General features: G+C 40.5%; 1 protein-coding gene across 1 annotated transcript in view; it reads right to left on the bottom strand.

Moving 5' to 3' along the window:
- Window positions 1–839: 839 nt before the first annotated feature.
- LOC131248801 (AT-rich interactive domain-containing protein 5-like) overlaps window positions 840–25,446 on the bottom strand; it is a 64,314-nt gene continuing 39,707 nt past the window's right edge. The window contains exon 3 of the mRNA XM_058249258.1: window positions 840–922. Coding sequence (XP_058105241.1) covers window positions 857–922 — 66 coding nt within the window. The 3' untranslated portion in view covers window positions 840–856. The remainder of the gene's footprint in view (window positions 923–25,446) is intronic.

Below are 25,446 nucleotides of genomic sequence, written 5' to 3'. Positions count from 1 at the left end.
GGTTCAGATCACTAACAATGAGCTCATCCAAACAAAACAGTTTAGAATTCATAAAATGGGTCAATTCAATTCAACAACATGAATCATTAAAAATAGGCCTAACAATGGGAATAGGTTGAGTGTATGATTGGCCCAATTTACATATGCCTATAGATGATGGAAGACACGCCCAACCATATTAACGATTTCGACCACTTAATACGAACCTGATCATATGAATGTTTTGATGATTAAAATGAGAGGGCATAATCATATGAATGTGTTGATAATTAAAATGAGCGGATTCATATGAATAGTCTGATCATAGAAAAACGGGTCAAGTCATACGAACAATTAGGATCACTAGAAAGTCCCCAAATCATATGAATGGTATGGATCACTGAAAACTAGCCCTCCAAATTACGATTTGAATCATTTATTACAGGCCTTGTCATATCAATGGTTTGGATAATTAATATAGGCCCATACAAACAAAACAATTTAGTATTCAGTAAATGGGACAAGTCATATGAACTATTTGGATCACTAAAAATAGGCTCAACCATTTATACAGGTCGAATCACTGAAAATTAGCCCAACCATAATAATGACTTGGATCACTAAACATGGGTCTAGGCATATAACTGGCAATCAGATGATCAATCATCAACATCCTAATGATCCACACGACACAGAACATTGGACAACCAATCACTGCAGATCACTGATATGTAAAGTTAGCCTACTCTTATTGTTAAGAATATTCAGATGGCATCAAACATTAAATGGAAACAACACTGAATAACTGTGACAAAACAAAATTTTGATTTAAAGCGGTAAAGAAATGTAAGATCCACGTATCTCTACAGCGCTAATTTTATTCAGTCGAGAAACAGTCTTCCAAGTCAACCTCATCACCCAAGTTCATCTTAGATGTGCACACCTGTAAAGAGAATCCACAAATAAATAGCAGTTAGCCTATGATGAAAGTAAACTGTCCACCATAGCCAAGAAAGCAAGAGAATAGTAAAATGGGATTTGCAAACTCCACAGACATATATACCAACCCATCTACCCACTTCCTCATGTGCCAATGTGGCACATGTAAAGATCCAAACCATCCATCCAGCATAGGACTGTCAGCCAGCTTTGGGTCGGGTACAAGGATACCCATACACATTCCTACTAATGGGTAATGCCCCCATACCCAGACCCCTATTGTCAGGCCCAAAATGGGCACCTATACCCATACCCATTGTAGGGTACTAGGTACCCATTAGAATATCACATACCCATTTATGATTTGAAAATTTTCAAAAACAAAAAGAAACAAGGGAAAAAAGAAAAAGAAAAAGAAATCACACCATTAATTTAAAAGCTTAGATTTTAAAGCATAAAAATAAAATATATTAAAAAAAATGTGTTTTTAGAATCTAACCGCAATAAGGCAGACACCTAACCAAACTCGATCAGGTTTGCTTATTCCACACACTTCCACATAGGTTTTATTAGAATCTAACCATAGTTAGTTTGAAATTTAACCAAACTCAATTAGGTTGAACAGATCTGCTTATCCCACAAGCACTTCCACACATGACCATGCATCCTAACTTGGACCATTTGTGAGACATCCAAGCTATGCATATTGTCAAAGATCTAAGCTGTGCATCATAGGGTTCCACATTTAGATGACATTTCCCAAAAGGCCTATAAACTCATCGTTAGACAGTAAATGCACAAAAATAGAAGGTTTAGAAAAATTCTAATGGGTGATTCTCAGCATGTGTGTGCACTCGAGAAGTATGATTGCCACCAACTGATTGGTTGGGACTAGCCGATAATGTTCACTTTTTGACACATGCTTATATGTATTGGAATATTAAGTGAGTAAGGTCATTTTTGTAAATATGATATTTGCAGGGCTTATTTGAAAATATTGTATAAAGTGGGCCGTTATGATGTAATAAAGGAAAAAAAAAACCTACATATATATTTAATAAGATAATCGAGAGATCCCACATTCTCTCTCTCTTTCTTCAAACCCTCTCTCACATTTTTCTCCCATCTCTCTCGCATTCCTCCTTTTTGGTTCTTTCATTCTTCATGGTATCAGAGCCTTGATTGATCCAACCTCTGTGTAAGACCAACATACATTGGATCCTCCTCATCTCTCACATTTTTCTCCCATCTCTCTCACATATATCCTCTGGATTACTGGCTACTCCATTTGTCAAATCTACAGAACAACTGGCAAACATGTTAACAAAGGCTCTCAGCTCTCCCATGTTACAAGAAATCTCTAACAAGTTGGGTATGATGGACATTCATGCACCAACTTGAGGGGGAGTGTTGGAATATTAAGTTAGTAGAGTCATTCCTATAAATATGATATTAGCGGACGGGCTTATTTGCAAATATTGTATAAAGTGGGCTGTTATGATGTAACAAAGGAAAAAACCCTACATATATTGAATAAGATAATAGAGAGATCCGATGTTCTCTCTCTCTTTCTCTGAACCCTCTCTCTCACATTTTTCTCCCATCTCTCTCACATTCCTCCTCTTTGGTTCTTTCATTCTTCAATATGTTCCTCGGCTGAGAGTTTGAATGTGAAGCCCATAGTTCTTTGATCGAGACAGTTGATGAATGGGTTGCCCCAAAAATATCCCAAAATGGAAGTCTCTCTTAATCTCAACTCTTACCCTTAGATCATTTGGATACTACTCACAAGTAAACATACATCTAGATTGGAGATGCAAACACACATGAGAATTCCATACATACATCATCGAGTTTGGACTAGGTTTGGGTATGGGTATACCCATGCCCAACTTGTTTATTAATCAAGCTCGTAAAGAAAACACCCATTTGGATCTTCTTATCCTACATGGACTTCCACACATGGCCACGCATCCTAACTTGGACCATTTGTGAGACATCCAAGCCATGCATCACAGGGTTCCACATTTACAACTTAAACTAGTGGTTGAGTGGATCTGCTTATCCCACACACACTTCCACACATGGCCACACAAATCCCACAGCAGAAAATTGTAGACTATTAGTAAAGAATACAAAACAATTATATTCAAGAATAAAATTAGCCTTTGCTATTGTCAGAGATCTAAGTCGTGCATCATAGCATTCCACAATTACAACTTAAACAATTGGTTGAGTGGATATGCTACTTATCCCACACGCACTTCCACACATGGCCACGCAAATCCCACGACATAAAATAGTGGACTATAAGTAAAGAATATAAAACAGTCATATTCAAGAATAACATTAGCCTTTGCTACTACCGCCTTAATTGAATTTTCATTTCGCAGGTTATGTTTCATCGGTACAATCCAAATGCATTGGATACACAACATTCAAAAGTTCAGCCACACATAATAACATGAATCAAAAGGGCAAGAAATAAGTACAACCAAAGTACATCTAGTTAGAAGAACATCAATACCAAGCAGGAAAAGGCATTATTACAACTTACACTATTGGGGTTAATGTAGGATTACTGAAACAGCTAATGCAATACCTAACTAAATCACCCATCAATTTTGATATATTGATAAGATTCCTCAGTCTCAAAAAGGAACCAGGACTTGAGATACCATTTTAGCGGACAGATGACAGAGGATATAAACACCATGGAGCGTTATAGCAATAGTCTAAGGACATTCTTAAGAAGAGATCAGGGCTCATGGCATCATAGTTACCAAAATGAGTCATGTTGTTTTGGATTCAAACAAAGAAGCAGATGTTCTTGTGAAGATGGTGGTGATAGATTAGTAGTTGGGAATTTCACTCCCTTTTGTTGTTCGTCTTGTATTCTCTTATCTCAAATTTTTCTTTCCTTTCTTCAATAAAGTTTTTATTGATGCGAATAATAAAGTTTCTACATAGGAAACAGTGGTGATTGACCGTTAATGGGCCACAAAAGTTTTGGATCAAGCTGATATTTATTTTCCCCTTCATCTAGGCTTATGTGACCTTATCAACAGATTGGATGGCAAATAAACACCACAGAAACATTAAGGTGCGCCCCGAGAAGTTTTTAATGGTAGGACATTCAGTCACACCTAAGATTTGAATTATTTTTTATATATAAAAAAATTGATTTTTTTTAAAAGATGGACAATGTGGATATATAAAACACATATATTAAAGTGGGCCCCATGGTAAGGGTGATGACGTGATCACGTGACCGTGGGGGCATATTAGGCATAAGCATAAAATTAAACAGATTCAAATTTCAGCACCACACCACGGGAACCATGGTGATTGTACACCATTAAAATAATTTCTTATAAGTTATACCTTTTGATCAGGCATATATTTATGTTTTCCCATCATCCAGGTAAACAGAAGGTTGAATTACAAACAAAAATTAAGGTGAGCCTTGAGAACTTTTTAATGGTGGGTATTCATTCAATCACTATTATTTCTTGTGGTGTGGTCCACTAAAGACTTGGTTTACAGAGCCACTATGCATCGGCTATGGAAGATCTATTTGGAATACATTTGAGGATTTTATTACTGTTCAGACCCACCGTCCATGGACCTATTCAGGGGCAGATCTTGACCGCCCATTCATGGACATCCAGTTCCAGATCAGGGCCACTGGGTGCGATTCCACATCTAGATTCCATCTAGGGATGATGGCGGCATAGATTGCCATTGTTGCCAGCCCATGAATTAATGAAAGAGTTTATTACAGTTCGTAAAGGGGAAGGGAGAAGACCCTACTGCTGCCAGCAACCTTGACTAACAGCTACGCCATTGGTTTTTTGAGTGGTTGCCGGATTCCAGAAAATTGACATGGGGTTAAACCCCATGAAGGGTGACCCCACGAGGTTGACTTTCCCCCTATGTCTTCCTCACTTTTCGGCATCCAGCAGGGTTAGCGAGAATTGCCATTATCGCGTCGCGGTTGTAACAGTTCCCCAAAATCCATACAGAGCAACAAAAAAAAAAAAAAAAAGAAGGAAGAAGATTTTTCGAAACCCTCACATAGTCACATCCTGATTAGCAGCCATGGACGCCCTTTTTTAAAAGGAATATCAGATTCATTCAAGGTCGGATCTCTCTGATGAGGTCATCGTGCGGCCGTCCATCTTCTCCAGAACTACTGAACTCTCTTCATCTGCTGGGGATTCGATAAAGAGTCGGATGATGTCGTCACATCCGTAGGAGGTCTTGGAGGTTAGATGGGGAGATGAATGGTGGGCCATTGATTGATTGAGAGAGCTCTGAAACCGTAGAAAAATGAGAGAGAGTCGCTCCTTTCTCGGGACAACGGAGTCGGATGCAATATGTTTAAACGAGAAAATGAATAAGGAAAGTGATTTTTTGTGAATCCTACCGTTATAAGCTTATTTCTTATAGGTGGGATCGACCACGTTGTCTCCCTTCATGACACGTGGAGTAAGAAGAGAGATACTACCGATATAAGCCTCTTTCTTAACTATTAAGCTGTCTTTCTTAACTATTAAGTAAGAATAGGTGGGCCACCGCAATTTTTGTGAAGGCGCGGATTAGATATAGACGAGGTCAGTGGCCAAATCGCTATTGAAGTGACGTCACCAAGCTCTGTGGACCCAACCATGATGCATGTGTTGTATCCATACCGTCCAACCATTTGTAAAGATCGTTTTATGGCGTGAGAAAAAGAATGAGATAGATCTAAAGTTCAAGTGGACCCACCACAAAAAACCGTGGGGTCAGTCATAGCCACCGTTGAAACATTTATAGGGCCCACGATGATGTATTTTTTATATCCAACCTATTTATAAGTTAACATAGAGACAAATGAAGTGAAAACAAAAATATAAGTTTGATCCGAAACTTTTGTAACCCGTAAGAAGTTTTGAACGATGGATGTCACTGTCCCCACTGTTTTCTATGGTGGGGTCCACTTGAACTTTAGATCTATCTCATTATTTTTCTCATGCCATAAAACAATCTCTCCAAATGGCTGGATGGTATGGATATAACACATGTATCTTGGTGGGGTCCACAAAGCTTGGTGACATCACTTCAGTAGCGATTTGGCTACTGACCTTGTCAGTATCTAATCTGCCCCCTTTTTGTGAATCCTCCCTGTTCATCCCTTTTTGAGGTCACATGGCCCAAAAATTAAAGCATATCCAAAAAAAAAGTGGGCAACAAAATGGAAGGATCCATAGTTATGTTTATATACCATCCATTCTACGTAATATAATGACGTTATGAATAGGATGAACTAAAAATACAAGAAAATTAGCCTAATACAAAACTTAATGTGCCCTAATACATACATGTACATTAGACTGTTGGACTGACCAATTCTTATTCAACCTTACGGATGGTCTGTTTCTCGAAAAATGTAGTAAATTGGTGTTTCAACACATTCAATCCGTAAACAAATTTGAGGAACATTTCTCTAGATATATTGACAATCCAAACAAGGCCATGCATAGGACAGTATGCCAAATGGTGTACTTTTGGGCCATAGGTCTCACTATGGAGATGACCTGGTGCCAAAAATCAGGATAATTCACTCTTCATATATATATAAATGAAGACCCCCGATCGTTGAAGGGTTATTTGGTCATTTAAGAAAAAAATGAGTAATTAGGAAAGTGAAAACCACTGTCGACCGTTTTACATACCTGAACGTGTGACGGGCTCTTTCTTGGAACGTGATCACTCACACGTGTTATTGACGCAAGTGTAGAGATCCATGCCGCTCATTACGTGTGCTTATAATGAAGATGAGTTTGGCGGGATCAGATCGGTCTGATTGTCAGGCGACAGACAAATAGCAATAAAAGGGGTTTTAACATAAAAAGACCAATGTTGCGGATTGAATTTGCACTTGTGGTCCACCAGATCAGATGACGTGCTATCTTGGGTTAGCATTTTTTCACGGTGGGTTCATTCATTCGATGTGTCATGCTTACCCAGGCTGCATGCAGGCTACCGATATCGATGCTCCTGCTGAGTAGCAGTCTTTTTCTGCAACCCCAGGTCGGAAGAGGATTACGTACTGAGTAACTCAGTATGCTTAGCGTACTGAGTAAACTCTATGGGCCCCACTGTCATTCATGCATTGTATCCACTCTGTCCATCTCTTTTACCACATAATTTTAAGGCTTTATTCCAAAAATGGAGCATATCTAAACCTTAAGGGCGTGTTTGGACGGGCACGCTGGATGGGATTAGATTGTATTGGAAGGGATTGGAAGGAGAAATCTCGAGATTGGCCGGGCGTACCAAACAGGCACGTTGAAATTTTGCCTGGATTGGAGCAATCTCATGGGATTGGCAGCAATCCACTATCATCACCATCATTACCTTGAAATCCACCCAATCCATCCTAATCCCACGTATTTTGCCTGGGACATGTTTGGGTGGACGGGATTGGAAGGGATTGGCCGGGCATAATCCTGAGATTGGCCAGGTGGGTCAAACATACTTGGTGGTAGCTTCCCTGGATATCGCAATCCTATGGGATTGCCAGCAATCCACTGACGTAGCCATCATTACCTGCCATCCACCCTAATACAATCTAATCCCATGGGATGGGCCCGTCCAAACATGCCCTAAGTGGACCACACCACTAGAAACAGTGTGAATTGAACATCTACCGTTGAAAAATTCTTGGGGCCAACCGAAGTTTTAGATCAAGCTGATATTTGTGTTTTCCTTTCATCTATGTCTTTCTGATCTTATGAACAGGTTGGATGACAAATAAACATCACTGGGGGGCCTTAGAAAGTTTTCAATGGTGGAAATCAATACTTCCACTTTTTCCTGTGGTATGGTCCACTTGAGCTTTGTACATGCATAAATTTTAGGTTGAACCCCTAAAATTATCTAGAAAAATGAATGGACGGTGTGGATAAACTACATGCATTCACAGTGGGCCCAACAGAGTTTACTCAGTACGATAAGAGCATACTGAGTAACTTAGTACGCAATCCGATTTCCCCCCAGGTAATACGTATCTGTCATTCCACTTCTTTTACCTACACGTGTCGTATAATGATTAAAAGATTTCGAGTCGTGCAATGGTTAGAAGATTTCGACAATTGGCGTGGGGCGAGAAAGACACTAGTTACACTTTCCCATTTTGAATTCATTGCACGTGCGCCTCAGAGAGCGGATTCGTTGAGGCCGGGGTAAACCGGAGCGGATTCAGTGAGACCCCGGGCTCACACAAGACGGTGCGGCCCTTGCTGTAGGGCCACCTTGATATATGTATTTTGTATCCACGCCGTCCATCCATTTTCCAGATTATTTTAGGGCATTATCCCAAAAAATGAAGCAGATCCAATTATCGAGTGGACTATAACATAGGAAATAGTGGTGATTGACCATTAATGGGCCACACAAGTTTTGGATCAAGCTTATATTTATTTTTCCCTTTATTTGGGCTTACGTGACCTTATCAACAGATTGGATGGCGAATAAACACCACAGGAACATTAATGTGTGAGAAGCTTTTAATGGTAGGACATTGAGAAATTTACCACTGTTGACCCCAACTTTTATCCAGTGGTTTTTATGAAGTAAACCAAACTTAACATACCAACTTAGACCTGCACGTGCGGAGACCCAATTTGAGGACGAAAAAACCGCCCTTTTCAACCGCGCTGCTTTCACTGCCCTTTCCTCGTTCCGTTTCCAGTAATGAAGATAAAAAACCCATTTTTTGGGGCCCTCTTCTTATCAGCATTTTGTCTTCTTCTGAAAATGGTCAGTCTAGTGAAGAAAGCACACACCACAGGTATATTTTAAACTTAGTTGGGCCCACATTGAATGTATGTAGTATATCCATGCCATCCATCCATTTTTCCATCTAATTTAAGGGGTTGAGCCCCAAATTGAAGCATATCAAAAGATCAAGTGGATCATACCACGGGAAATAGTGGGGATAATGATTTCCACCGTTGAAACCATAGTAGGTCCCATCAGTGATGTTTGTTTGTTATCAAACCTGTTCATAAGATCATACAGACATGGATTAATAGAAAACACAATTATAAGCTTGATCCAAAACTTCTGTGGCCTTAAGAAATGATCGACAGTAGAAATTCAATTCAAAATTTTCATGTGGTGTAGTCCATTTGAACATTGAATACATTTAGATTTTTGGACTCAAGCCATGAAATTTTCTATTAAGTTTGCCCCGCTGATTTTCTCATTTGCCCCGCTGAATTTCATGTTTCCCCGGCTGATTTTCTAGTTTGCCCTGCTGAATTTGATGTTTCCCTGCTGATTTTCTAATTTGCCCCGCTGAATTTCATGTTTACCCCGCTGATTTACTAGTTTACCCTGCTTAATTTCATGTTTGCCCCGTTAATTTTCTAGTTTGCCTCGTTGAATTTCATGTTTCCCCCGCTGAATTTCATGTTTGCTCCGCTCAATTTTCAGTTTTTCCCGCTGAATTTCATGTTTGCCCCATTGAATTTCATGATTTGCCCTACTGAATTTCATGTTTCCCCCGCTGAAAATCAAGTTTGCCCCGATCAATTTCATATTTCCCTCGCTCAATTTCATGTTTCCCCTGCTCAATTTAATGTTTGTCCCGCTCAATGTCTAGGTTCCCTCCCTCAATTTCTAACTTGCCTCGCTGAATTTTCATGCTTCCCTCGCACCATTTATAGTTTATCTTGCTCAATTTTCATGATTGCCTCGTTCAATTTTTAGCTTGCCTCACTGAACTTTCATGCTTGTCTTGCTCAATTTTCATGCTTGCCTTACGCAATTCCATGATAGACAACGTCGCTGAATTTAGCAAGCACCACATGAAGTCATTCGTATCTTTGAAGCTCTAATCCATATAAGCTTAATTCATTGCTTACTCTTTATTTCCTAAAGAACAATATCATTCTCATCTATTATGGAACGTGAGTACTCGGTCCTCTATTACTTAATCGAGTTCTTTATTATGGCAAGTTTACACATACAGTTTCTAGTTTGCCCTGCAGAATTTCATATTTGCCCCGCTCAAATTTCAGTTTGCCCCGCTCAATTTCATGCTTGCCCCGCTCAACTTTCAGTTTTCCCCGCTCAATTTCATGTTTGCCCTACTGAATTTCATGCTTGCCCCGCTCAATTTTCAGTTTGCCCCACTGAAGTTCATGTTTGCCCCACTTAATTTCATGCTTGCCCCACTCAACCGAAGAAAATGTTTATGGAAGCTAGCGAAGATGGTAGTCTATTTGTTTGGTGCCCACAGTCCATCTTACTGACCATTGATTTAAGTAAAGGTTTATAGTAATTTTGGAGTTCAGAAAATTTCCAAGTCTGTGCATTTCAGTCCGAGTTCCTTATCTAATCAAGATAGCCTTGGGAGGGTTAATCCGAGTGATGGGTTGACTGCCAAAGAGCTGATTAAAACTATATTGGGTTATCTTGTTGGTCCTGAAATCATTATCCCAACAAGATAAACCAATATAGTTTTAATCGGCCCTTTTGCAATCAATCCTTCCCTCAGATTAACCCTCTTAAGGCTATCGTGATTAGAGAAAGAGTTCGGACTGAAATGCACATACTTGAAAATTTCCTGCACTAAAAGATTACTATAAACCTCATACAATTTACTTGGAAATTTTCTTCAGCTGCAGGTCATCTGATATAAAGAGCTTGTCCTTCTCTACTAATCTCGTATAACTAGTTAATGCTTTTAATCACTCAGTCTATGAATCTTGTGTATATGTAGAAAAGCAACAGAGGTGGTTAATGCTTTTAATAATTCAATGTCCAACTACTATACATTTTTCAGCCTCATCTGCTTTCCACATCAATTATCTGGGACTTCCAATAACCAGAATCTCTTCTAGATATCTATTCACCAAGAATCAAAGACTGTCATTGTATTCTGCGTTTCGAAGATGAGCCCAATGTCGGAACTATGCATATCCATGGTAACTACCTTAATTCCAAACTGCCAAATAGTGGGATTTTCCTAAGTTTTGCCTATTAGTTTTATGGTTTAGTTGCAGAGGCAAGGAATGATATTAACCTACATTGATTAACAAAGAAATTTGAAAATTTTCATATACTAAAGTTGATTAGCTAATTTCCATCCTTTTAGACTTCTACGGACCAATATAACTACAAGTAAATGTCCTAAAATCCTATTTGAGGTTCGATTGATCTTGTTTTGAACTTCATTAGTGATGCAAGAAAGTTTGGTTATCCAATGGGATACCGCGTGTGGTCCTTTAGCTGGTAGATTGAAGAGCATGAAGATTTCATGTTTGCCCCGCTCAATTTCATATTTGCCCCGCTTAATTTCATGTTTGCCCCACTGAAATTCATGTTTCCCCCACTGAATTTTGTGTTTCCCCCGTCGAATTTCATGTTTGCCCCACTGAATTTCATGTTTGTCTCGCTGAATTTTTAGGTTGCCTCGCTCAATTTCTAGGTTGCCTCACTGAATTTCAAGTTTCACCCGCTGAATTTCTAGGTTGCCCCGCTAAATTTCATGTTTACCTCGCTGAATTTCATGTTTGCCCCGCTGAATTTCTGAAATTCTAGGTTGCCTCACTCAATTTGTAGTTTGACTCGATCAATTTCTAGGTCGCCTCGCTCAATTTGTAGCTTACCTCACTTAATTCCTATGTTGCCTCACTCAATTCCTAGTTTGCCTCGCTCAATTCCTAGGTTGCCTCGCTAAATTTGTAGTTTGCCTAGCTCAATTCCTAGGTTTCCTTGCTAAATTCCTAGGTTGCCTCGCTGAATTTCTAGGTTCCCTCGTTGAATTTTTAGATTGCCTCGCTCAATTTGTAGTTTTCCTTGCTCAATTCCTAAGTTGCCTCACTCCATTTGTAGTTTGCCTCGCTAAATTTCTACGTTGCCTCGCTCAATACATAGTGTGAGGCCCATATCTTAGCTTGTACTGTTCCGTAGGCTTCCACGGTCCTTCCGGTCAAATTTTGGCGACCTGCGATGCATAGACAGCAGTTGCGCGCGATCCTAAGTCGTATCCCGTAGATCTAAGTCGGCTCAATCCGAGACTTGTACCATTGCGACCGCACTGTTGCTGCGATTTCGACGCCGCATCTTGCATACCGATCCGATACCTCGGTCAGAAGATGTGGGCCCGCATTCAGTTTGAAGAAAACATCGCGCGTTTGCAATCCTAAGAGAATCTCTACAACATGTCCCATCAATCAATCAATCAATCACCTCATGTCAAGTACAAGAGCAACCCCAAAGTCAACTCTCTCCCTCTCTCTCTCTCTCTTACACACCCATACATGTCAAGTACACATCACTCACCCATCACCCATCACTCACTCACCCATCCCTCTCTCTTTACATCCCATCCTCTCTCTCTCATTTCTTCATTTTTTTCAAGCAAACCCCATGAGAGCATCCAACGTCCAAGCTCCATGAGAGAGCTTTATGTGGCCCACTTTCTATCTCCCATCTCCACCATCCAAGTTTCATCTCAACAGTTGAAATTGTTCCTATGGAGCTATAGCATGCATTGGCGGAAGAAGGAAGAAGAGATCGAAGGTGGGTGTTTCATAGTCATAGATTTCATGTTTTTATGATGGGCCCAGTGGGACCTACCGATTGATGGTATGGATCTCACTTTGGACCCTAGATATGGCTGATGGCCCACCTTGATTCTCATGATCATCCCATGATGGGGCCATTCTCCATGGACCCTATCATGATATTTACTTTCTAGTTTGAAAGGGGTCATCTAGACCTTCCATTTTGGTGGAGAGAAAATCTCCACCATTGATTTTTGTTTTGGTGGGCCCACATGTATTGGGACCCACTTGATGTATGATTGAATGCATGGAAAGGGAGGGCTCATAGTGGCGGAGCCCTCCATCATCACATGTCTCTCTCTCTCTCTCTCTCTCTCTCTCCTTCCTTTATTTTGTGGCCCATTTAATGAATGTATGTGGTGTCCAAACTGTCCATCAAATGGACCCCATGGCTGTCCAAACATGGGGACCAACCCACTTTGCTACCCCTCTTGGAGGATCTGGATGATGGGAAAACACACATATCGGGTTGATCCAAATCAAGTGGGCCACGTCCGTGTGGGACCCACCTTGATAATATGTTCAACCGTCCGTCCAGCGTCCCTGGATGTTGGACGTTGTCCAGTGAAGTGTGAACAGCCAGTGGGATGCACAGCGTCTGGACGTGCTGTGTGAAACACAAAAATATTAACTTGATTCCAAACTTTTGGGTGGACCACTCATGCAGGCCCCACCTTGATGTATGGGGCTGATCCACGCCGTCCATCTTATTCCTCAGCTTATTTTAGGCGTTGCGCCGAAAAATGAAGGCAATCCGATTTTCTGGCAGGCCATTTCATAGAAAACAGTGATTTTACCGTTAAAATTCACTCTGATATTTCTATACGCCAAAACACATCACATATTGGGCTTGTTTGGTCCGTCTTGATTCCTAGAATCTAGTGGTTGGGTTGGATTCACCTGATGTGGGCCCCATCTAGGAAAAACCATATAAAAAAATTTAAATATCAAAACAGCAGCTGACGCTGTTGCTGCTACACGTTCAGAGGATGGCGCCGCAGCGTCCTCTGCGCTGTGGACGATGGGCAGGGACCATGTGTCCCAGCCGTGTGGCCCCACTGTGATGTGTGTTGAACATCCACGTCGTGCATATTGGTGGGCCCCTTTAGGCAGTGGGCCACCCCTAAAATTAGCCGCGTGTGGGACTCAGGTGGCCCACACGATAGGAAACAGTGAGGATTAAACATCTGCCATTGAAACCCTTTTTGGGTTGACAGAAGTTTTGGATCATTTTGAAATTTGTTTTTCCTCTCTATCCGGGTCTGTGTGACCTTACCAACAGATTGGATGGTAGATAAACATTATGGTGGGCCCCACGTGGGACCCACTGATGTTGTGTTAAACCCACACCGTCCTCATGAGTGGGACGGCTGGTGCACCTCACTCCAGCTACGTAGCTGTTGTAGTGGCATCACCAAGTTCTGTGGGACCCACCTGCTTCATCCACGCCGTCCATCTATGAGAACCACCATGATGCATGTGTTGCATCCAAGCCGTCCAACCATTTTGAAAGAGCATTTTAAGGCTTGAGATAAAAAAATAAGACAGATCTAGTACCACGTGGACCACACTATAGAAACAGTGGGATTAAACATCTACCATTGAAACCCTTGGATTCCAAAAGTCTTGGACCAATAGGGAAATTGTTTTCCTTTTAATTCAGGTTTGTGTGACCTTATGATCAGATTGGATAGAAAATAAATGTTATGGTGGGCCTTGAGAATTTTAATGGTGGAAATCATTGTCACCACTGTTATTTGGAATGCGGTCCAGTTAATCTTTTGATATGGTTCATTTTTATATAATACTCTATATTAATTTCTAAAATTAGATGAATTGTATTCGGCCCATTCGACTCGGCCCATTGATTCGGCCCATTTGATTAGGCCCGATGTAATATATGAGGCTCGTTGTTGAGGCCCACCTGGATGTGATGTATGAGGCCCGTTGTTGAGGCCCACCTTGATATATATGAGGTCCATGTGTTGCGGCCCATTTGATATATTTGAGGCCCATGGGTTGAGGCCCAATGGGATGTTCACAAGGTCTATTGCATCCACCATGGTTTATGTAATGATGTTTATGGAGGCTGTGCCTTGGGAGCAATGATGGTTTGACGTCCACATTGTAAGAATAATGTTGGTTAAATGTCCGCATTATAACTCTCTCTAGGGCCCATTGATAGGCTCATACTTGTTATGTGTAGGCCATCTAGGCCCATCTTCGTTGTGAGGATAGTTCATCACCTTATAACATGTTTAGTGTAACTCCATGATTCATGCCCATACGCATCATATGTATGCTTGATATGAGTAGTGACTGATCATAGCATATGCCATTAGGCAGACTATTCATGGGACTCACTGATAGGAGTTACCCACATGAGGTGTGATACGCACAGGATTGTTGCATGACTGGACGGTGTGACTCATGCATCTCGCATATGTGTGACATGATCATTGTACGCCCTAGCGAAATCAGGGCCGTGGCCTCCACAGGCACATCGTGGATGGCCAGATGAGACACCGAAAATACTTGGTTCTAGCACTGTGGGCACTTAGGATGTCCTTAGGTGAAAGTCCCAAAACCTCCAAGGCCAGGAGATGCCCCAACGTTTAGACCGAGTGGAACATGAGCGCCCGAGTGCCGAATACCAGTAGGCCGCATTTCCCACTGTGTCGTGGTCGGTTGGGAGGGGGTGTGGCCTTATCCGCCCGAGTGAGGGGGTTGTAAGCTCAGCTGAGTTTGACCAGCTCGTAAATGAGTCCGCTATCGACGAGCCAGGTAGGTATTGACAGACTACTGGTCAGGCGGATAGTGTGGTCTCTTCCACTTGCTGGGCTGTGTGGCTAGGAAGACGGCAGTCAGTGTGGAGTGTAATAGACCCCGGTGATTCCCCAGAGAGGAACAGTACTGATATGTGGACTCGATATGAGGACTGACACGATATTATGACACCTCGTCACTGTTACACATGTGGGCGGGCGCACGTGGGCGGCCGCTGATGTGGGCGGGGCTGAGGCTTGGGCGAGCTACCAGTGGTTGGTAGGCTACTGTGCTGGTAGGTAACTGAGCAGGAGTTACATACTCATTCATTCATCCATTCACTATCCACTCGGGCTGGTGGTGCACAACTATTTGTTACGTGTACCTTCGCAATGGCCAGGATTTTGGTTAGGGCGCGCCACTAACCTGAGATCAGGAGTTTACCACATTGTGTTTGACTATCCAAATTTAGGTATGGAACTGGTTTGGATCGAATTCCCTTGTGATGGACCCCATAGCCTGCGATATTACGTACTATCATCCCAACTTCACTCCAGCTTGGTCATTTCATTCGCATCACATATTGCATGTCATCCACGACATATGGCATTTTGGATTGCTACATGTTTGCACTTTACGGCTTACACGGACTTGTCAAAATTTGCATATTGCATTGCATAAGTAGTATATGAAATTTGGCTCATTATGATCTGCATTACGTACCCTAATATTATATGACTCATGGACTTACCAGTATATTTCCGCTTACTCTGATATCGTGTGATTCATGATCTTGTCAGTATTTCCGCTTACTCTGATTACTTTGATATTGCTTACTTGGCACTTATCTTGTGCACACACTTTCACCACCCTCTAAGCTTTCTATAAGCTTATGCAGGATAGATGCGTGCAGGTGGCGTTAGGTCACAGCAGTGTTAAGCTTGGAGCGTGTGGCGGTTTTCAGGAGATTTGATTTTTGATATATATGTATTTTCCTTTCAGTACTGTATTCAAATGTTTATATTAGTGGATATGTGATAATGATGTTGCCTTTGTGATTTGGGTAAACTTATGGTTATGCTTCTTACGAGATAAATGTACGTTGGAAAATCCTCCTTGTAGGATCCTAGGATTGGAACCTGGTATTTGGGCACTGAGAGCCGAGAATGGGGTACTATGGAGGTCGTCGGCACCGGATTCGGTGATCGGGATTCCTGTGAATCTGATTTCAGGGTTTGGGGTGTGACACCTAAGTTGCCTCGCTCAATTCCTAGGTTGCCTCACTGAATTTGTAGGTTCCTTTGCTGAATTTCTAGGTTCCCTCGCTTAATTTGTAGTTTGCATCGCTCAATTCCTAAGTTGCTTTGCTCAATTCCTAGTTTGTCCCGCTGAATTTCTACATTGCCTCACTCAATTTGTAGTTTGCCTCGCTCAATTCCTAGGTTGCCTTGCTCAATTTGTATTTTGTTTTGCTCAATTCAAGGTTCCCTCGCTCAATTCATAAGTTGTCTTGCTCAAGTCCTAGGTTGCCTCGCTCAATTCCAAAAGACATTCTAAATTAGAAGTAATAATCACTATTCACTAAGACATGTTTTCATCATATAGCCAAATCTTTCTGACAGACACGGTAGCTGGCAGAAAAAAGGATTCAGAATATTGGCAAGATAACCATACATTCTTGTTTTGACACTAATCCAAATGGTAACACATCAGCCATTTTCTCAAATACAAGAGATTCTCACGAGTTGAATTCTCTTCTGTGGAAAATCAGGCAATAAAAACCATCTTCAAATGAAAGTTGGTGCCTTAATATCTGGCCAGCCATGAAAATGAAGGTCATTCGGCTGTTTTGTAAAGCCAACAACACTGTCTCATCTTAAAGAACTGCATCTTTTTATTTTATTAATTATTATTTTTACCTTCTTTCCATTAGGCCATGTTTGGAAACCATGGATTCATTGCCAAATAATAGAAAAAGAAAATAGATTCCTTTGATGTGACTGTTTGTTTTGTTTTTTTTGTTACACCCAGATCCATAGCTTAATTGGCAGATTGAGTGGAGATACTTCGTTTCAACACTTGAGGTCTTGGCATCGATCCCTAGCGGGGGTGGCTAACATGGAGTGTGTGTATTGACGTGGGTGTGTACTAAAAAGCTAACACAAAAAAATAATAAATAAATAAATAAATAAATAATTGCATAGCAAGGTACCTATAGCTACGATTTTAATCCGTAGCCATAGGACCCCGCCAGATCAGCGTGGCCTCACTGGACATGGCAGCAAGTGGCAGGGGCATAGCCAGTTGGGTGAGCCCGCCTCGATTCGAATCTACAGCTACGAATTATGTTATCTATGGCTACAATTATAATTTGTAGCGATAGGTCTACTTAAAGATCAGGGGTATTTTCGTCCTCAAGTGCTTTGATGTACGTGCAAAGTCTAACTTGGTAAGCTAAGATTTGTATCCTTCGTAAAAATCGCTGGTAGAAGGTATAGCATCTATAGTGGTAATTTACTCTAGGACATTCAGTCACACCTATTTAGAATAGGGTCCACATAATATTTGAATTTTTTTTTAATTTTTTGATAATGTCCTAAAATTCCAAAAACAAATGGAGAATGTGGATATATAAAACACATGTATTAAAGTGGGCCCATCGCAAGGGTTGCACCATCTTGGGTGTCTGGGCCCTCATCTAATCCGCTCCCCGGAAATTCTGCATTGGATGAGGATGTGACCGTGGGGCATATTAGGCATAAGCCTAAAATTAAGCAGATTCAAATTTTAGCACCACACCACGGGAACATTGTGATTGAATGTACATCATAGGCTATACCTCTTGATCAGGTTGATATTTATGTTTTCCTGTAATCCAACAGAAGGTTGGACCACAAACAATAATCACGGTGAGCCTTGAGAACTTTTTAATGGTGGGTGTTCAATCACTATTATTTCATGTGGTGTGGTCCACACCAAAGATCTGGATCTAATTTAATTTTGGATCATGCCCTAAAAGTTGACATGGATATACAATATATACCAAGGTGTGCCCTACATTGTAGCCGAAGTTGGTGTTTTCCCTATCATGGAATCCGGAGGCACTGATAGGCCATTAATAAAGGATAAGAATACTTATCTTACAGACACGTTGTCCATCATCCAGAGGGACTCGCCAAAAGTTAGGAGATTTTACTAAGAGTAGTTGCTCAATAATTCTTTATTAGTTTTTAAAATAAAATAGTAGAGTTTAACATCACAGATGGCGGATGTCAATGGGCAAGCCTAGTGACTCCAAATCAAAATATCAGTTTGATCCAAAAGTTGTGGCCCCCAAGAAATTTTCAATAGTAGCCATTCAATCCACACTACCTTCTATAATGTGGTCCACTCTTACCCTGGATCTACCTCATTTCTGGACCCATGCACTAAAATGACCCCGGTGGGGACAACACGATCGTAATTATGGAGTCCACTTGGTGATATTAACACACCATCAAGGTGTGTTAAAAAGGAAATGTTGCTAGGATGTAGAGCACACTTAGGGCCTGTTTGTTTTTTCCATTCAGTGGAAATATATAATAATTATTTTCCCCCGTATTTATCTCACTTTTTTCGATGTTTGATTTGATGACTTGCATTTTTGACACAAAAATCTAGAACGCCACAACATATTTGTGGGTCCCACCATGATGTGTATCTCTTATCTACACCGTTAATCTATTATGACTGATGAATTTATGGCATGAGCCAAAAAATGAGGCATGTCAAAAGCTCAAGTGGACCACACCACTAGAAAAAGGGAATCGAACACTTACCATTGAAAACCTCTCAAGCTCACTGTTTCTTTTTGTGTGGCCCATTTGAGTGTTCAATCTGCTCATTTTTCGGCTAATGCTTTAAAATATCATGTTAAAGCAACTGGATGGAACGGATTTATCATATACATCACCCTGGGGTCCACAAATTTAAAATAAATCTTTTAAACCGGTTCCTGAGGTAAAAAGTACAGTGGATTTTAAAACGATTTTCAAACGGGTGAAATGGTAATAATTACCCATTTCAAGAGTATTTACATGGTCACTGAAAAATCAAACACGCCCTTAGTAAACTCTATGGGGCCCACTATGGATGTATGCATCTTCTCCATGGCTTTCATTTGTTTTTTCAGCATGAGCTCAAAATTAAAGTATATCCAAAACTCAAGTGAATTCATCGTTGAAACTTTCTTAAGGCACATGGTGATATATTTATTTTTCATCCCTCTTCATAAGATCATAGAAACATAGATGAAGGGAAAACACAAATATTAGATTGATCCAAAACTTTTATGGCCCCCAAAATTTTTTCAACAATAGTCATTCAATTCACACTGTTTCCTATAAAGTAGTCTAGTTGAGCTTTAGATATGCTTCAATTTTGAGATCATACCCCAAAATGATATGAAAAACAAATGGACTATGTGGATAAGACACATACATACATGGTGGGCCCATAGAGTTTACTAAATGCGCTTATGTGCTCTTCTAGGAGCAGATTAGGTTCCACCCTTACCGTGGGCCTAACTTGATGTGTGTATTCTATATCCACGTTGTCCATCCTTTCTGCCATATCATTTGAGGACATGACCCTAAACATGAAGTAGATGCAATTCTCAAGTGGACCATATCATAGGAAACAGTAGTGAATATTGACCATTAATGGATCATAAAAGTTTTCGATCAAGCTGATATTGATCTTTTTCCCCCCTTCATATAGGTTTATGTGACCTTATCAATAGGCAAATAAACATTAGGGAAACATTATGGAGGGCCCTATGAAGTTTTTAATGATAGGGTGTTCATCACCACTGTTTCCTATAGTATGGTACACTTGAGATTTGGAGCTTCTTCAATTTTGGGCTCACGCCCTAAAATGATATGGAAAAACTAGCCAGTGTGGATATAGAATAAATACATCAAGGTGGGCCCCACGGCAGGACCACATTGTCTTGGGTGAGGCCGGGCCGCACATAATCCACTTCCATGTGACATTGCTTCTAGTTAGGGGTGTAAAGCACTGCATCCCATTCAGTGTATGGTCCACAGGGCCATGATAAATTCCAAGAGAAAAGCTTTGCTACTCTGGTTGAGTGTGATGGATCATACGCTGGCACTTAGAAATCCGTCGGCAGCTAAAAAAGAAAGACACTTAGGAGAACTGCTAAAGCTCAGTAGCAGTGGTCCTTCAAGAACTCTATACCACCCATTTGTTTGTATATAAAGACACTACAGGTACAGTTACGACAAGTGCAACAATGCATGTGGAGGGAGAATAGGGGAGAGAAAGCAACTGAAGAGACACGGAGGAAAAGGGTCCGGCTACAAAATATATAGAGGAAGTGAGGTATGTTTTTTCATAATGGCAACCAATCCCCACTTTTTTCCAGTGCTATGACTACAAGAAGAGAAAATACTATTTGAGAAAAATGATTAGTTTCTTTTTGTAAATAAAATTCAAGCATCTAAAGACTCGTTGTGGGTGAGATGTGAACTGACGAACAACAACCAAAATTTTTAGTTACCAAAATACCCCTATTATATTAAAAATGCCTTCGCTTGTCCTTTCAATATTCAAAAGTTTCCTATCTTAAAAATCCATTTAAGGGGCAAAAATATCCAAAAGCTAGTTACTTTATATATCATAAAGATGGTCTCGGAAGAACCCCCGAAGAGAATTCATGGGGCTTTTGATCATGCCAACAGGCAGCATGTTTAGAAAATTAGTACCATGCATACAGGTAATAGTTCAGCCATTACTAAAGTATTTTACATTGTGGTGTCTTATCCGGCATGCACGATGATATAGACCGGTTGTGATAAGGTTTACCAAATCAATGGCCTCATTATGAACCGAGCAATAACAAAAATTCACATTGATTGGGCAGTCTTAATCATCTACGTTAGTTGAATCTGTGCCATTGACTATTATATGCTAAGCATTCAAACTACCAACTGGATGGTTAAAATTGTCCAATCAGTGTGATTTTTAGGCCACTTTCCATCTAAAATTGTCTAGATCAAGCTTACCTAAATCATGGGTCACTTTGGCACGTGCTATAGGAATGGGTACGTGGTATGCTACTTCCTCCAATATGTGGTACGCCATGGGTAAGGTCATGTGCATCATTCTAATACTAATGTAGTGAGTGAGTGGATTAAGAGGAGATCATCATCAGGTGCGTGGATAAAAAGAAGAGATCATCGTCTGCTTCTCAAGAGTAGCCCTTGAATCTGTAAGTGAAGAGAAAATCTCTAAAAATGGGAAATTAATTTTGGTATTATTACATAAAAGTGTTGCATAATATGTATATGATGACCTTATATAAGTAAAAAAAAAAAAAAAACCACTCAAACATAGGACACTTTTCCAAAATAGTAATAAATTATCCAATCATACCAAAATGCATAAACAAGCCTTAGATGACTAAAAGACTTTGGACCATAACCGAACTCTCAAAACCCTAAAAATGGAAGAGAAAAAAAAATACTAAAAATAGCAAGTTATAACTTAAAACTCTATTTTGACTTGAAATATGCTAAGCTGTTTAGGGGCCAACAAACTCTGGGTTGTTGGCCAGAGCGTACAGCTTGTTGATAGCTTTAATATGGTTTACTATTCGTGCAAAACAGATAACTGGTTGTAAAGTTATGGCCGTCGGAAGCTATAGTGCGTATTTAGGTCATTTCTACACAATCAGGGCCCCTCTGGCCCAAATTTGTGTAATCCTGGCCATCCATTAAGATATCCTCTACCCATCCCACATCAAATACTATATGATATGCAATATAGTTTTATAAAAGAACTCGTATCGTTATAGACCCCGCATATTTAGTGTTATACTATAACTAAAAAAATAAAGAGAGAAATCTCTATATAGTAAATATAAATTTGCATTAACTTAATTAATAGTAAGAACAAAGAGCACTAATTCGGGTCGCTAAAAATAACAATCTGAGTAGCAAGTGACCCATAATCTAGAATGCTCGATCTGGAATTTAAAACATGGGCGGTTTCACTTTTTAGGTTACACCGGTCTAGATTGGCATGGATGTATGACATGGGTACCGTGGGTGGCACACCACAACTTAAAAAGAGGACATGAGCTTTCACCACAACCTTGTCCAATAAGCCATCCCAAATTTAACTCAAATTCAAAACTAAACCAAACACTTACATGATGAGTTCCACTAGGGAACCTATCACTGGCCATTCTACATAAGATGCAAGATCCACCTGCTTTGACTTCTGAGGAGGTGACCTGATGAAGTAGGGCTATGTTTTCATATCACCATCTGATATGGGTGGGACACTGATGAGGTTTAAGAATGGCGAGTTTGACTATTCGTTCCAACACCAGACCAGGTGACATAATTAAAAATCAAATGAACAATGAAGTTGCATTGATAATATAGAACTGTCATTTTCCAGAATGGAGTTAAGAAGGAGAAACAAAGAGAAGAAAAAACAAAAACATACAAACAAGACAAGGATGAATGGTTGCTGAGGCATGAAATCTGGAACCTATTACCCCCTCATATGCGGCTTGAATCCCTTCCAAATATGGATCTCCTCGTCCAGTCTGATACCACCAATGCTCTTGTGCGCCAACTAACTTGTTTGCTGAATTGGAAAAACAGTAAGCAAATTAGGATCAATGACTCCTAAATGCACATACTTTACATGTATGAGACATAAAACGGTGATCAGCAGCAGGTCGGTATTTCAAAATGGTGGGGCCCACCCTTCGGTGATGGTGATGAAATCATTCTTTTGGAGAGGGAGCCATGGATGTGTGATCAACCAATAACAACCTCAATTGGACAATCCTAGTGGACTTTTTTTCCTTGTTAAGAGTTTTTGGCTATATCATATATTTACTATCCATTTTCAAACCAAAAAATCCAATGAACAGGAATTTCTGAAGGGGAAGGGTGCTTCATGTAGTGCAATCCATCAATTGGGGCCCATCAGAAGGATGTCATGGTTCACTGAATGTGGGTCCCACCTGTATGGAATGTTCGCCAAATTCACCAAAACAAGATTAACAAGACTTGAGAGTAATCCCAATATTTTCCTCGTACAAGTACAAATGCTTGATATCATGAACAAGCATCATGAGCAAGAGTGTAACGCCTGGAAATTCGGGGGTCGAGCATAACTCAGCTCCCGAGTTTCAAAACATCACTTATGCAACATATTGAATGATGGATGTATGTTGTCTGTAAGAGTACATAAACCTTGGAATAGATTAAGCCAAACTGCAAACATAATTCAGGGATAAGTGATAGACGCAAGCGGAAGACTTAAAGAAATATATGTGCACATGTGCCAGGTCATACTTGCAAGTGTTACTATCAAAATTACAAGTATCAAATGATATCATCTATTCCTAAAAAGAAATCCCAGAATCTCACGCAACAGAACAAGGCTCACAAGAACCCGCCTGAAAACTGCATGAAAGAAAATGCAGCCTCATCATCCTCGAACTCCGGCTTTACCTTAGGGGTCGCATCAACATCTGCAACTAAGACAGAGTCTAGTGAGTGTTTAAACACCGTCTCAAAACGTGGGAGTGAGTGATCAACTCAGTGGAACAATAAAGCAAAGGTTAACATGTTATCAATTCAATCAAGCAGTAATGATAAAGCAGAACAATCAAACATGTCCTAAGTACTCTTGTTAGTGCGAGGATGTATGTAGAATGATGCGTGCCCTCGCACGTACACCCTCAGCGTCTTCATCTTACGTTACGCATGACACCACCTCAAGTGCTCCACCTCTTTTAGGCACATGCAATGCAGTGCATGAACATGATTACCAAGTTGTTATTAGTCCTTTTAATACAGCAGGATTGGGAAGCTAAGGTACCTTCCTCATGTCACTATCCAAACAGTGATCCATTCTAGGGTCGTCAGTCCTAGATCATCTCATACGATCATATGGTTTTAGGTCGCTGCAAAGGGCTCATCACCAATCAATGCACGCCTATCATACCTGCGTGACTACAATAAGGCTCGTCACCTCAATGCGGTATCCAGGTATGCTCGAGGTCACTACAAAGGGCTCGTCACCAATCAATTAGGCCGACAGCACGAATATAGTGTCCCATACCACCATAATCAGCTCACGAGTTTGGTTGCTCACTGGTCACTACGGGGAGGCTCATTACCCCAGCGTAGGCCGACAGCTCGACCACGGTGTCCCATACCACCATGTCCGGCTCATGAGTCTTAGCGGATCAAGATACAATGGTTAACAGGATTTGCACTGGTAAGTTTGGTACCTTAGATTCAAGCAATAGCGTCCATACATGGCGAACATACATCAGACAATCGAGTTACTTGACGAACTCGACTAGCACGAGTGCACGTTGGGTTGAACGACATAGAGTGCGTAAACACTCCATGTGGCCAAACCACTGCCGACAACTCTAATCGACTCAAGTTTGTAAAATCACGTCCTACGTGGCGAAAGCAACCTCAGCCACGAACTCAAGGCCGATTACCGATTTCCTGGACTATTCATAGTCGCAAACACATTCCACTACAACAGATATTCATATAGGATTTAGAATAGTAATGGAACAATAACTCAAATCATATAGTATATGAGCATTTGCAGAATATCAACTTAACATGGATTTTCACATAAGTAATGCTTGAAATTAAACAACAAAGAATGTGACTTGCATGTAGGAAATCATACACACCAAGAAAAGAGTTGAGAATCACTTCTCAACGCCCGCAAATAGGATAATATATTACACTTTAGATCATTCAGACATTTCTACAAACATATGTCAACATACATGACGTATGTTGGAATACACGCCTTTGGACAATTCCTTTTGCCAAGGAGTTGACATACATACAATTAGCACAAGTACACGACAAATAATCATGGCAAGTACATGTTCATATTTTATACGTATACGGTACTTCCTACATACACATAAAATACATAAATCTTAATATAACACATGCATATCAGGAACGCAAAATAAACACAACATTTAGCATGTGAAATCTCATCCATAACAAGAATAAACCATTCACTGGCATTAAAAGCCTTGAAAACCATAACCTATACGATTAAA

The sequence above is a fragment of the Magnolia sinica genome, chromosome 6 (assembly GCF_029962835.1).
Source record: "Magnolia sinica isolate HGM2019 chromosome 6, MsV1, whole genome shotgun sequence".
In the NCBI taxonomy this organism is placed as follows: domain Eukaryota; kingdom Viridiplantae; phylum Streptophyta; class Magnoliopsida; order Magnoliales; family Magnoliaceae; genus Magnolia; species Magnolia sinica.
Note: the sequence above shows the minus strand (reverse complement) of the source record. Positions and strands in the feature narration are given on the sequence as shown.